At 38.2% G+C, this 14,845-nt stretch overlaps 1 protein-coding gene across 1 annotated transcript in view; it reads right to left on the bottom strand.

Annotated features, from left to right (window-relative positions):
* CFAP47 (cilia and flagella associated protein 47) overlaps positions 1-14,845 on the bottom strand; it is a 495,620-nt gene that overhangs the window by 435,801 nt on the left and 44,974 nt on the right. Inside the window, exons 11-13 of the mRNA XM_045873173.1 lie at positions 5,831-5,983; positions 4,968-5,154; positions 4,774-4,870 (exon numbers count right to left, since the gene is read on the bottom strand). Coding sequence (XP_045729129.1) covers positions 4,774-4,870; positions 4,968-5,154; positions 5,831-5,983 — 437 coding nt within the window. The remainder of the gene's footprint in view (positions 1-4,773; positions 4,871-4,967; positions 5,155-5,830; positions 5,984-14,845) is intronic.

Raw genomic sequence — 14,845 nt, 5'->3', positions numbered from 1 at the left:
AAAATAACAAGAAAAACATAAATTCTCAATATTAAGAAGAAGAGAGGCTATATCACTACAGATGTTTCTAACCTAGACAATAAAGGGATAATTTGGGAATGCTATGAACAATTCTATGCACATAAATGGGATATCTTTATGGAGGGGATCAATTCCAGAAAAACCACAAACTACCAAAACTCTCCTAAAATGGCATAGATTATCTGAATGGTCCTACAACTATTAAAGAAATTGAATTTGTAATTAAACATCCTCTGAAAATGAACTCTCCTTTCCCAGATGGTTACTATGAAGAACTCTAACATTTGAAAAACAATTCAACATAATCTCTTTCAGAATATAGTAAAGGAATGAACATTTCCTAAGTCTCTGAACTCAGTTTATGAGGCCAACATTACATTACAACAAAGTTAGTAAAAACGAACTTTAAAAAAGCAAAACTGCAGACTAATATGTTTTATGAAAACAGATACAGAATTCTAGATTCTGATTTAACAATACTGTTGAAGTAGACATAAAGGAAGTTGGGGAAGAAGGTGAGACAAATACTGTAAAGAAAAATACAGGTTGTGAAAGAGGAAGGGAAAGAGAAATTGAGATAGAAAGTGTGTGTAGAGGGGCGCCTGGGTGGCTCAGTAGGTAAAGTGTCTGACTCTTGGTTTCAGCCCAGGTCATGATCTCAGGGTCATAAGATCAAGCCCCCAGTCGGGCTCCATGCTCAGTGCGGAGTTGGCTTGAGATTCTCTCTCTTCCTCACCCTCTGCCCCTCCCCCCTGCCCAAGCTCTCTAAATTAATTAATTAATTATTTTAATTTAAAGAGTGTGGCTAGAGAAACCTAATTTCAAATCCGCTCCTTTCCACTAAATACTGAGCAATTTGATTAAGGTTTATCACCTCTCTGGGCTTCACTTTATTCATCTCTAAAATGGAAGTAAAAGCAATTACCTTATAAGTTGCTTACATCATTTGAAGGATTAAATAAGATCATGTTTATACATTGCTCAACACAATGTCTGGCTTATATATCAATAAGTGGTAACTTAAAACCAAAGTGACTGGACATTTGCTGATGAAGTAAACAATACTCCCTGCACAACATCCAATGTAACCCAGACTCTATAACAGTTCTCTTTCCTTTTTTTTTTTTTTTTAAGATTTTATTTATTTGAGAGAGAGATCACACATGCCTGAGCATGAGAGCACAAGGAGGGGGAGCAGCAGAGGCAGAGAGAGAAGCAGACTCCCCACTGAGCAGGGAGCCCGATGTAGCACTTGATCCCGGAACCTGGAGATTATAACCCGAGCCAAAGGCAGCTGCCCAACCAACTGAGCCACCCAGGCGCCCCTCTACAACAGTTTTCACTAACTGATTCAATTAATCTCCAAATCCTCCACTATGTCTCTTGACAATCACTTTTTTTTTTTTTTTTTTGAGAGAGAGAAAGAGAGGGAGGAAGCGGGAGAAAGACAGAGAGAGAGGAAGAGAGAGAATCTGAAGCAGGCTCCAAGCCCAGCGTTGGAGCCTGACGTGGTGCTTGATCTCACGACCCTGAGATCATAACCTGAGCTGAAGAGTCAGATGCTGAATGGACTGAGCCACCCAGGGGTCCCCACTTCACTTTTCTAAAATATAAATACAGAGCAAAATTTTCTGAAATTGTAATCTCCATTGATCGTGCCAGTCCCCGTTCTGTGCAGAGGCTCAAAAAACACCTTCAAGGTATAAAAATGAGAGTGATACAAAATTCCCACCATCGCAGTTGCTGACCTTGTAAACTCACACAGGGACCTTGTCCCCAGAGAAAGGGTCATTATTAAAATACTCAGGACACCAGGTGAAGAAGGGAGAGAAGCTGGTGGAGGAGTTGTAGAAGAGACACTGGACATTGCCTTCTAACTTTGCTCCTTTTGAATCTGTATAGATTTGCTTATCTGATTAATCAGTCACCAATTTGGAAGACACAGAGCATGTAACACCCAATAATGAAAGTAAGTCCCTGGGACTATAAACCCTGGTACCCATCACATGCCTGGCACAAAAGAGAGGCACAGTAAATGACATTTAACCTGAAATGAACTGCATCCACAACTCCAGATAGGCAATGAACTAATGAGTTCCCAGTCTGCCATGCCCAAGGGCCTCACTGTCACTGTGTGGCAGGGAGGTTTAGCTCTACTGCTCTTACAGCACAGAGTCCTATTTCCCATTCAGAACCTCAGTGAATGGGGGGAGACTCCAACTCTTTTTGCCAGTCCATGTCACCCGCTTTCCCCAGAAGCCAGATCCTGGTTTGGGCACTTCCCACAGTCCTCACTGATCTGAGACTTGGCCACTGACTAGCCAGACCAAGCCATCACCACCCAGCTATTTAAGCACTTCCCACTGTGTTGCCTCTGACCTTGCACCTTTAGTCTGGATAACAAAAGAATTGGTATTTGGTGTTTTGTGCACTGAGTTCTCCCTAGAGGGAGAATCAGCACATCCATACCAATTAATCATCTTCTGCCCACATCTTCCTCAGGGCCACCCTAATCCTGCCTAGAATGAAATACAAACTTCCTCTGCAGACTAGTATAGACTACTATTTCTTTAACCATAATCATCTTTTAATAGTGAAAATGACCTAGGGAGGGATACTGTTTAACACCTCTGCAAGGGAATTGTCACTTGTTTTTTTTTTTTTTTTAAGATTTTATTTATTTATTTGAGAGAGAGCGAGCAAGTGAGAGAGAACGAGCAAGGAAGGAGGAGAGGGAGAAGCAGACTCCCCGCTGAGCAGGGGGCCCAATGCGGGGCTCGATCTCATACTCCAGGATCATGACCCAAGCCGAAGGCAGACGCTTAACCGACTAAGCTACCCATGCGCCCCTGTCACTTGTTTCTTAACTCATGCCTAGGGATGTTGTCAAAATTATAATTATCTCAACGGCAAACATTCAGATAAGGTCAACATCATGACCTGAGGTTTCAATACTGATTGGGACAAGCAAGAGATCCAGAAGCAAGACAAAGAGGGTCTTAATAAAATCTGATTTATATCCATAATAACCAAAGCAACCTTGAAAAAGGAGCAAATTTGGAGGATTTACACTTAACCGATTTCAAAACTTACTCTAAAGGCACAGTACCAAAGACAGTGTAGAACTGTCATAAGGACAGACATACAGATCAATGGAACAGAACTGAGACTAGAAATAAAGCCTGATATATATGGTTGATTGATTTTCAACAAGGGTGCTAAGGCAATTAATTCAATGAGGAATTATAGTATTTTCAACAAATGTTGCTAAGACAATTGAACAGCCACATACAACAATATAAATTTAGACTCTTAACTCACAACATACATAAAAATTAACCCAAATAGAATTGTAGTACTAAATGTAAGATCAAAAATTATAAACATTTTAGAAGAAAACAAGAGAAAATGTTTGTGACACTGAGGTATGAAATCAAAAGCATGATCTACAAAAGAAAAAAAATTATAATAAATTTTTTTTAAAAAACGATAAATTCAATTTCACTTAAAGTAAAAACTTCTGTGCTTTAAACAACACTATTTAAAAACTAAAAAACAAAAACAAGCCACAGACGTTGGAAATCATATATCTGATAAAGGACTTGTATCCAGAATATATAAACAATACTTACAACTCTGCAATAAGAAGGCAAATGTTCAAATTAAAAATTGAGCTAAGGGGGCGCCTGGGTGGCTCAGATGGTTAAGCATCTGCCTTCGGCTCAGGTCATGATCCTGGAGTCCCGGGATCGAGTCCCGCATCGGGCTCCCTGCTCGGCGGGGAGTCTGCTTCTCCTCCCTCTGACCCTCCTCCCTCTCCTGCTCTCTGTCTCTCATTCTCTCTCTCTCAAATAAATAAATAAAATCTTTTAAAAAAAAAAATTGGGCTAAGAATTTGAAAGACACTCCTCCAAAGGAGATATACATTTATGTCAATTTAAATGCATGAAAATATATTCTACATCCTAGTCACGAAGAAAATGCAAATCAAAACACAGTGAGAACATTTCACACCACCAGGACGGCTATAATCAAGAAAGACAGAAAATAACATCTGCTGGTGAGAACGTGGAGTAATCGTAACCCTCGTGCACTGTTGGTGGGACTGTAACTTGGTGCACTTTGGAAAGTTTTTGGCAGTTTCTTGAAATGTTAGACAGGAATTTACCACACAACTCAGCAATTCCACTCCTAGGAATCTAACCAAAAGAAATGAAAACATATGTTCAAAGAATTATATCCGAACATTTATAGCAACATTATTCACAATAGCCTCAAACTGAAAACAGCTCGTGTCCATCAACTGGTAAATGGATAAACAAAATGTGGTACTCCCATAAAATGAAATGCTATTTAGACATAAAAAGGAAGAAAATATTTATACCTATTTATACCTATTGGATGAACCTCAAAATCATTATGCTAAGTAAAAGCTGCAATATATGAAAGACCACATATTGTACGATTCCTTTTACATGAAATGTTCAGAAGAGGCAAATCCACAGTGAGAGAAAATTGATTAACGGTTGCCTGGGGCTAGAGGTGGGATTTGGGAGTAAGTACATATGGTCCTGAGGGTGATTGACAGCATTCTAAAATTGAATTATGATGATGGTTGCATAATCCCATAAACTTACTAAAATTCACTGACTTGCATACTTTAAACAGGTCAATTTTATGGAATATAAATTATGCTCCAATAAACCTGTTAAAAAAAAACAAAGGCTTTAATAGCTTTTGATATATTCTTACCAACAATTACTTGATGAATTTGCTTTGGTGTCAAAATTAAGCTGCAATCATGTTTTTCATGGGGCGTGGATGGGTCCGATTTAAGTCCTTTGAGAACCTGTGGGAAAATGTTACTCCAAGATTAATATTCAATATTAGCAAAAGATATTTTAAGAATTCTCATGACTTAATGGAATGTAAAATATTGCACATGCCTTTCTTCTCAGAGCTGTCGTCTCCTTGGATTCTATATTTCTGGTATTTAGTAATTGGTTAGGTTTAATCAGACACTTTGCTGAATATAATTCCTCCTCTATTTCCGTTTCGGAGAGTGAAGGTGACTTTAGACCGGACGCTGGCTGTAATCCTATGTCTGTATCATTATAGGAATCCATGCCTTCCCTATTGAAATCACAATAATAACTAATTGAGGCCAAGGGTTTTAGAAAATACACTGGCAAATCCCAACATTCCCCATTGCTCATGCTGCTGCTGACACACTCAGAACCACTTAGGAAGAATGAGGCGCTGATCTGCATAAAATTACCTTCTGCTGAGAAGACCCCATTCTCAAAGACCTCACCAAGGAAGTCAGGCCCACCCCACCACAACCAAGGACAGCTCACAATCAATGGCTGACAGCAGAAAGGAGCCCCTTTAAAAGAAAAAAAAGAAAAAAGACAACCCCTTTGGCACAACGCAGGAACATCTACGTGGCATAATTTATGCTTCAAGAGACCCTAGGCATCAGGCTGAGTGTAAGCCTTACCTGAAACATATCATTTCTCAGTTCCCTCCCCCGCCCTATCGTGCTTCCCTCATCTTGTCTCTCCTAAAAGAACACTGTGTTGGAACCCATCTCAAGAACTGCTTCTGGAGAAACAAAACAACGTTAAGACATTCCTGAACCAAAAGGAAAGAAGGAAATAACTGCAGTTAAAGGAGTTCAAGCTTTCGCTATTTTCATATATGAAAAGGTCACTTAATTCACTAAAAAGAAACTAAGGAGTAAAGAAAAAAAATCTGGCTCCGCAGGCACCACGATCCGTTTCATACTGTTTGAGGAGGTGACCTTTACCTCTCTGCTTGTTTCCGCAGGCGCGCACTTCTTAAATGTTTAATGTATCTTGCATAATAATTTTCATGTGCTTGCTTTTCAATTCTCTCAAATTTAGTATATGTGAAATCAGGATCCACATAGTTATACCTTGGAATCTTTGTGAAAATCGTCCTACAAGATGAGCAAGTTATGTCAATATTTAAATATATATATGCATTGAGTCAGTCTTATTGAGGGTCTCCTATGCTAGCGGCTAAGCACAGAATGGTGAAGAAGGCAGGTTCTAGTCCTTTCCCTCATATCCTCTTACATGGCAAGACATTATGACATACAGAACTAGAAGATCTAATTTTCTTCCTAACCTAATTAGAGAAAATTCCTAAGGTCACTGCCAAACAATGGTGCCTACTCTAAAACTACTCTTCAGGAATCAGTCAAGTAAGCAATTTGGAGAGTTCTAGAGTGGGGCGCCTGGGTGGCTCAGTCCTTAAGCGTCTGCCTTCGGCTCAGGTCATGATCTCAGGGTCCTGGGATCGAGCCCCACATCGGGCTCCCTGCTCAGCGGGAAGCCTGCATCTCCCTCTCCCACTCTCCCTGCTTGTGTTCCCTCTCTCACTGTGTCTCTTGCTGTTAAAAAATAAATAAAATCTTTAAAAAAAAAAATGGACAGTTCTAGAGTTACACATGGGACTAGATCTGAATCTGATTAGTGTTTCCTAAGAGGTAGATACTTTCAAATGACTGTGACAAAAATTACAAAAGTATATATATATAAAATCATAAATCCTTTTGTTAAAACACATTACTTTTTTAACATCTCAGAGCTTATGAAAGAACCATCAATGGTAAATCGATAAAGAGAAACCAATCCATAAATGAAGTACATCTACTTTATATCTCATGATCACTCATCTGAGTTCATGCTCTTCCTTTCACCCACCATATTTTTCCATAAAAACAAAATGTACAATTATTCATATCTTCTGACCTTGGTCTGCCTCAATACTCAACAGATTTTATCAATCATTAAGATTCTTACCCTCAATAATTAACTCAAGTATGAATCTATTAGTCATACGGTCAAATGAAATTTAATATTTCTCCCTGTTTTCAACAAGTCCTCGATGGTTACAGTAAGATAACTTTAACTGAATGACACTCTTTATGAGAGGCAATAAGAGAGAAATAAATGCTTTGCTATTCAAAAACTGTTGTTGAAAAGACCCCCAAGAACCAAAGCAATCTTGAGAAGAACAAACCTGGAGGTATCACAGTTCCAGATTTCAAGATAAACCACAAAGCTATAATAATCAAGAGTATGGTACTGGCAAAAAATAGACACATAGATCAATGGAAAAAATAGCCCAGAAATAAACCCATCCTTATACACTCAATTAATCTTCCACAAAGGGAGCAAGAACATACAATGAGGAAAAGACAGTCTCTTCAATAAACGGTGCTGGGAAAACAGGACAGCTACACGCAAAAGAATGAAACTGGACCACTCTATTACACCATACACAAAAATACTCAAAATGGATTAAAAATCTAAATGTGAGGCTTGAAGCCATAAAACTCCTAAAAGAAAACATAGGCACTAATCTCTTTGACATCAGCCTTAGCAGTATTTTTCAGGTTATGTCTCCTCAGGCAAGGGAAACAAAAGTAAAAATAAACTATTTGATTACATCAAACTAAAAAGCTTTTGCACAGTGAAGAAAACTATCAACAAAATGAAAAAGCAACCTACTGAATGGGAGAAGATATTTGGAAATGATATGTGCAATGAGGGGTTAATATCCAAATTATATAAAGAACTTATACAACTCAACACAAAAAAAACCCCAAATAATCCAATTTAAAAATGGGCAGATGACTGGAATAGACATTATCCCAGAGAACACATACAGAGGGCAAACAGACTCATGAAAATGTGTTCAACATCCCTTATAATCAGGGAAATAAAAATCAAAACCACAATGAGATGTCACCTTACGCAAGTCAGTTTGGATAGTATTAAAAACACAAGAGGGGCGCCTGGGTGGCTCAGTCGGTTAAGCGGCTGCCTTCGGCTCAGGTCATGATCCCAGGGTCCTGGGATCAAGTCCCGCATCGGGCTCCTTGCTCAGCAGAGAGCCTGCTTCTCCCTCTGCCTGCCTGCCACTCCCCCTGCTTATGCTCTCTCTCTCTCTCTCTCTCACTCTTTCTGTGTCAAATAAATAAATAAAATCTTTAAAAAAATAAAAAATAAAAACACAAGAGATGATAAGTATTGATGAGGATGTGGAAAAAAGGGAACCGTCCTGCACTGTTGGTGTGAATGTAAATTAGTATAACCACTGTGGAAAATGGTATGGAAGTTCCTCAAAAGAATAAAAATATGGGGCGCCTCAGTGGCTCAGTCGTTAAGCATCTGCCTTCGGCTCAGGTCCTGATCTCAGGGTCCTGGGATCGAGCCTCACATCGGACTCCCTGCTCCGCAGAAAGCCTGCTTCTCCCTCTCCCACTCCCCTGCTTGTGTTCCCTCTTTCGCTGTCTCTCTCTCTGTCAAAAAATAAATAAAATCTTTAAAAAAAAAAAGAAACAAATACAAATCCTTTTTAAAAAAAACATAAATAAAAATAGAAATTCCATAAAACCCAGTAATTCCACTTCTGGGTATTTACCCAAAGAAAACAAAAACACTAATTCAAAAACATATATGCAATAGCCAAGATATGGAAGAAATATAAGTGTCCATGAATAGATGCATGAATAAGTAAGATGTAATACATATATATATACACATATATGTATATACACATAATAGAATATTATACTGACCCATAAAGAATGAAATCTTGCCATTAGCAATAGTGGATGGACCTAGGGAATTATGCTAAGTGAAATAAGTCAGACAGCAAAAGACAAATGCCATATGATTTCACTTATATGTAAAATCTAAAAAACAAAACAGAAAAACAGAAATACAAATACAGAGAACAAACTGGTGGTTGCCAGGGAAGAGGAAGGGGAATGGGTAAGAGGAAGGGGAATGGGTAATATAGGTGAAGGGGATAAAAGCAGTACAAATTGCTGGTTATAAAATAAATAAGTCACAGAGATGAAAACTATAGCATAGAAAATAGTCAATAATATTGCAATAACATTGTATGATGACAGATGATAGCTACACTTATAAGCACTGCCTACTGTATACAATTGTCAAATCAATATGATGTACACCTGAAACTAATATGATACTGCGTGTCAACTATAATTCAAAAAAAAAAAGACAGTTGTTGAAATTTAAACTTCCCTCGGGCTTCAGGAACCTTAACCACCTTTAGAATCTAGAAATGGTTCCTATATCTGAAGTCTCAAGGTCTGTAACAAGGAGTAAAGGAAGGTAACGGAAAGAAGTAGTAAAATAAATGCCTGAAGTGACAAAGAGCTGGTTATTAACATACCTAAATGCTTATTCGTTCCATAAAGAATAAACTTCATAAAGCTAGCAAACTGAATTCAACAATACATTGAAAAAAATCATTCACCACAATCAAGTAGGATTTATTCCTCAGTTGCAAAGGTGGTTCAAAATTCAAAAATTAATCAAGGTGATATTTCACATCAGTAAGAGAAAGGATAAAAACCGTATGATCATTTCAATAGACACAGAAAAAGCATTTGACAAAGTACATCTACTCATGATAAAAACCCTGAACAAAGTAGGTTTAGAGGGAACATACCTCAACATAATGAAGGCCATCAACTAAAAACCCACTGCTAATATCATACCCAATAGGGAAAACAGAGCTTTTCCCCTAAGGTCAGGAACAAGACAAGGATATCCACTCTCACCACTTATATTTGACATGGTACAGGAAGTCCTAACCACAATAGTCAGAAAACAAAAAGAAATAAAAAGCTCCAAATCGTTAAGGAAGAAGTAAAATGTTCATTATTTGCAGAGGACGTGATATTATATATAGAAAACCTGAAAGACTTCACCAAAAAATTGCTAGAACTGATATACATATTCAGTAAAGTCACAGGATACAAAATCAATGTACAGAAATCTGTTGCATTTCTATAAACTAATAATGAAGCAGCAGAAAGAGGTATTAAGAAAAAAATCCCATTTACACTTATACCCAAAATAATAAAATACCTAGGAACAAACCTAACCAAAGAGGTGAAAAACTTGTACTCTGAAAACTGTAAAACACTGATGAAAGAAATTGAAGATGAGAGGGGAGGAATAAGATGGCTGAGGAGTAGGAGACCTAAATATTGTCTGGTCTCAGGAATTCAGCTAGAAAGGTATCAAACAATTCTGAACACCTACAAAATCAACAGGAGATTGAAGAAAAGAATAGCGGCAACTCTCTGAACAGAAAAGTGACCACTTTCTGGAAGGTCTCCTCTGATTTGTTTACTGTATATTTTTCTGGGGTTGTTCTTACCCTGTTAGCATGTTGTTCTCTCATTCATCTATTCTCCTCTGGACAAAATGACAAGATGGAAAAACTCACCTCAAAAAAAAGAACAAGAGGCAGTACTGACTGCCAGGGACCTAATCAAAACAGACATTAGTAAGATGTCAGAACTAGAGTTTAGAATGACAATTATAAAGATACTAGCTGGGTTTAAGGAAAGCATGGAAAATACTAGAAAAACCCTTTCTGGAGAAATAAAAGAACTAAAATCTAAGGAGAAATCAAAAAGCTATTAATGAGGTGCAATTAAAAATGGTGGAAAAGAGAGATAAACAACTACCAGATCACGAGGGCAGAATTCGAGAGATAAGTGATACCATAGATGAAACAATATGGGAATAATTGGGATCCCAGAAGAAGAAGAAAGAGAGAGAGGGGCAGAAGGTATATTGGAGCAAATTATAGCAGAGAACTTCCCTAATTTGGGGAAGGAAACAGGCATCAAAATCCAGGAGGCACAGAGAACCCCCCTCAAAATCAATAAAAATAGGTCAACACCCCAACATCTAATAGTACAACTCACAAGTCTCAGAGACAAAGAGAAAATCCTGAAAGCAGCTCAGGACAAGAGATCTGTAACCTACAATGGTAGAAACATTAGACTGGCAGCAGACCTATCCACAGAGACCTGGCAGGCCAGAAAGGACTGGCATGATATATTCAGAGCACTAAACGAGAAAAACATGCAGCCAAGAATACTATATCCAGCTAGGCTGCACTGAAAATAGAAGGAGAGATAAAAAAGCGTCCAGGACAAATAAAAACTAAAAGGATTTGCAAACACCAAACCAGCCCTATAAGAAATATTGAAAGGGGTCCTCTAAGCAAAGACAGAGCCTAAAAGTAACATAGACCAGAAAGGAACAGAGACAATATATAGTAACAGTCACCTTACAGGCAGTAAAATGGCATTAAATTCATATCTTTCAATAGTTACCCTGCATGTAAATGGGCTAAATGCCCCAATCAAAAGACACAGGGTATCAGACTGGATAAAAAAACAAGACCCACCGATACGCTGTCTGCAAGAGATTCATTTTAGACCCAAAGACACCTCTAGGTTTAAAGTGAGGGGGTGGAAAACCATTTACCATGCTAATGGACATCAAAAGAAAGCTGGGGTAGCAATCCTTATATCAGACAAATTAGATTTTAAACCAAAGACTATAATAAGAGATGAGGAAGGGCACTATATCATACTAAAAGGGTCTATCCAACAAGAAGATCTAACAATTGTAAATATCTATGCCCCTAACATGGGAGCAGCCAATTATATAAGGCAATTAATAACAAAAGCAAAGAAACACATTGACAACAATACAATAACAGTAGGAGACTTTAACATCCCCCTCACTGAAATGGACAGATCGTCTAAGCAAAACATCAACAAGGAAATAAAGGCTTTAAATGACACACTGGACCAAATGGACTTCACAGATATATTCAGAACATTCCATCCCAAAGCAACAGAATATACATTCTTCTCTAGTGCCCATGGAACATTCTCCAGAATGGATCACATCCTGGGTAATAAATCAGGTCTCAACCGGTACCAAAACATTGGGATCATTCCCTGCATATTTTTGGACCACAATGCTTTGAAACTAGAACTCAATCACAAGAAGAAAGTCAGAAAGAACTCAAATACATGGAGGCTAAAGAGCATCCTACTAAAGAATGAATGGGTCAACCAGGAAATTAAAGAAGAATTTAAAAAATTCATGGAAACAAATGAAAATGAAAACACAACTGTTCAAAATCTTTGGGATGCAGCAAAGGCGGTCCTAAGAGGAAAGCATACAGCAATACAAGCCTTTCTCAAGAAACAAGAAAGGTCTCAAATACACAACCTAACCCCACACCTAAAAGAGCTGGAGAAACAAAAGCAAATAAAGCCTAAATCCAGCAGGAGAAGAGAAATAATAAAGATCAGAGCAGAAATCAATGAAATAGAAACCAAAAGAACAGTAGGACAGATCAACGAAACTAGGAGCTAGTTCTTTGAAAGAATTAATAAGATTGATAAACGCCTGGCCAGACTTAACAAAAAGAAAAGAGAAATGACCCAAATAAATAAAATCATGAATGAAAGAGGAGAGATCACAAGCAACACCAAAGAAATACAAACAATTATAAGAACATATTATGAGCAACTATATGGTAGCAAATGAGATAATCTGGAAGAAATGGATGCATTCCTAGAGATGTATAAACTATCAAAACTGAACCAGGAAGAAATAAAAAACCTGAACAGACCCACCACCACTAAGGAAATTGAAGCAGTCATCAAAAATCTCCCAACAAACAAGAGCCCAGAGCCAGATGGCTTCCCAGGGGAATTCTACCAAACATTTAAAGAAGAATTAATACCTATTCTTCTGAAACTGTTCCAAAAAATAGAAATGGAAGGAAAACTTCCAAACTCATTTTATGAGGCCAGCATTACCTTGATCCCAAAATCAGACAAAGACCCCATCAAAAAGGAGAATTACAGACCAATATCCCTGATGAACATGGATGCAAAAATTCTCACCGAAATACTAACCAATAGGATCCAACAGTACATTAGAAGGGTTATTCACCACAACCAAGTGGGATTTATCCCTGGGCTGCAAGGTTGGTTCAACATCCGCAAATCAATCTATGTGATACAATACATTAATAAAAGAAAGAACAAGAACCATACGATCCTCTCAATAGATGCAGAAAAAGCATTTGACAAAGTACAGCATCCTTTCTTGATCAAAACTCTTCAGAGTATAGGGACAGAAGGTACACACCTCAATATCATAAAAGCCACCTATGAAAAACCCACAGCGAATATCATTCTCAATGGGGAAAAACTGAGAGCTTTCCCCTTAAGGTCAAGAACGCGGCAGGGATGTCCACTATCACCACTGGTATTCAACATGATACTAGAAATCCTAGCCACAGCAATCAGACAACAAAAAAAGAAATAAAAGGCATCCAAATCGGCAAAGGAGAAGTCAAACTCTCACTCTTTGCAGATGATATGATACTTTATGTGGAAAACCCAAAAGACTTCACCCCAAAACTGCTAGAACTCATACAGGAATTCAGTAAAGTGGCAGGATATAAAATCAATGCACAGAAATCAGTGGCATTCCCATACACCAACAAGACAGAAGAAAGAGAAATTAAGGAGTCGATCCCATTTACAATTGCACCCAAAACCATAAGATACCTAGGAATAAATCTAACCAAAGAAGCAAAGAATCTGTACTCAGAAGACTATAAAATATTCATGAAAGAAATTAAGGAAGACACAAAGAAATGGAAAAACATTCCATGCTCATGGATTGGAAGAACAAATATGGTGAAGATGTCAATGCTACCTAGAGCATTCTACACATTTAATGCAATCCCTATCAAAGTACCATCCACTTTTTCCAAAGAAATGGAACAAATAATCCTAAAATTTGTATGGAACCAGAAAAGATCCCGAATAGCCAGAGGAATGTTGAAAAAGAAAAGCAAAGCCGGCGGCATCACAATTCCAGACTTCCAGCTCTATTACAAAGCTGTCATCATCAAGACAGTATGGTACTGGCACAAAAACAGACACATAGATCAATGGAACAGAATAGAGAGCCCAGAAATGGACCCTCAACTCTATGGTCAACTCATCTTCGACAAAGCAGGAAAGAATGTCCAATGGAAAAAAGACAGTTTCTTCAACAAATGGTGGTGGGAAAACTGGACAGCCACATGCAGAAGAATGAAACGACCATTTCCTTACAGCACACACAAAAATAGACTCAAAGTGGTTGAAAGACCTAAATGTGAGACAGGAGTCCATCCAAATCCTAAAGGAGGACACAGGCAGCAACCTCTTCAACTTCAGCTGCAGCAACTTCTTCCTAGAAACATCACCAAAGGCAAGGGAAGCAAGGGCAAAAATGAACTACTGGGACTTCATCAAGATAAAAAGCTTTTGCACAGCAAAAGAAATAGTCAACAAAACCAAAAGACAACTGACAGAATGGGAGAAGATATTTGGAAATGACATATCAGATAAAGGGCTAGTATCCAAAATCTATAAAGAACTCATCAAACTCAACACCCAAAGAACAAATGACCCAATCAAGAAATGGGCAGAAGACATGAACAGACATTTCCAAAGAAGACATCCAAATGGCCAACAGACACATGAAAAAGTGCTCAACATGGCTCAGCATTAGGGAAATCCAAATCAAAACCTCAATGAGATACCACCTAACAGAATTCAGAAAGGCTAAAATTAACAAGTCAGGAAACAACAGATATTGGTGACGATGTGGAGAAAGGGGAGCCCTCCTACACTGTTGGTGGGAATGTAAGCTGGTGCAGCCACTCTGGAAAACATTATGGAGGTTCCTCAAAAAGTTGAAAATAGAGCTACCCTATGACCCAGCCATTGCACTACTGGGTATTTACCCCAAAGATACAAATGTACTGATCCGAAGGGTACATGCACCCCAAGGTTTACAGCAGCAATGTCCACAATAGCCTAACTATGGAAAGAGCCAAGATGTCCATCAATGGATGAATGGAT

The sequence above is a fragment of the Mirounga angustirostris genome, unplaced genomic scaffold (genome assembly GCF_029215605.1).
Source record: "Mirounga angustirostris isolate CCGP_5_RB_7025 unplaced genomic scaffold, mMirAng1.0.hap1 SCAF_11, whole genome shotgun sequence".
Lineage (NCBI taxonomy): Eukaryota > Metazoa > Chordata > Mammalia > Carnivora > Phocidae > Mirounga > Mirounga angustirostris.
The sequence above is the reverse complement of the archived record's forward strand: the minus strand, read 5'-3'. Positions and strand labels throughout refer to the sequence as shown.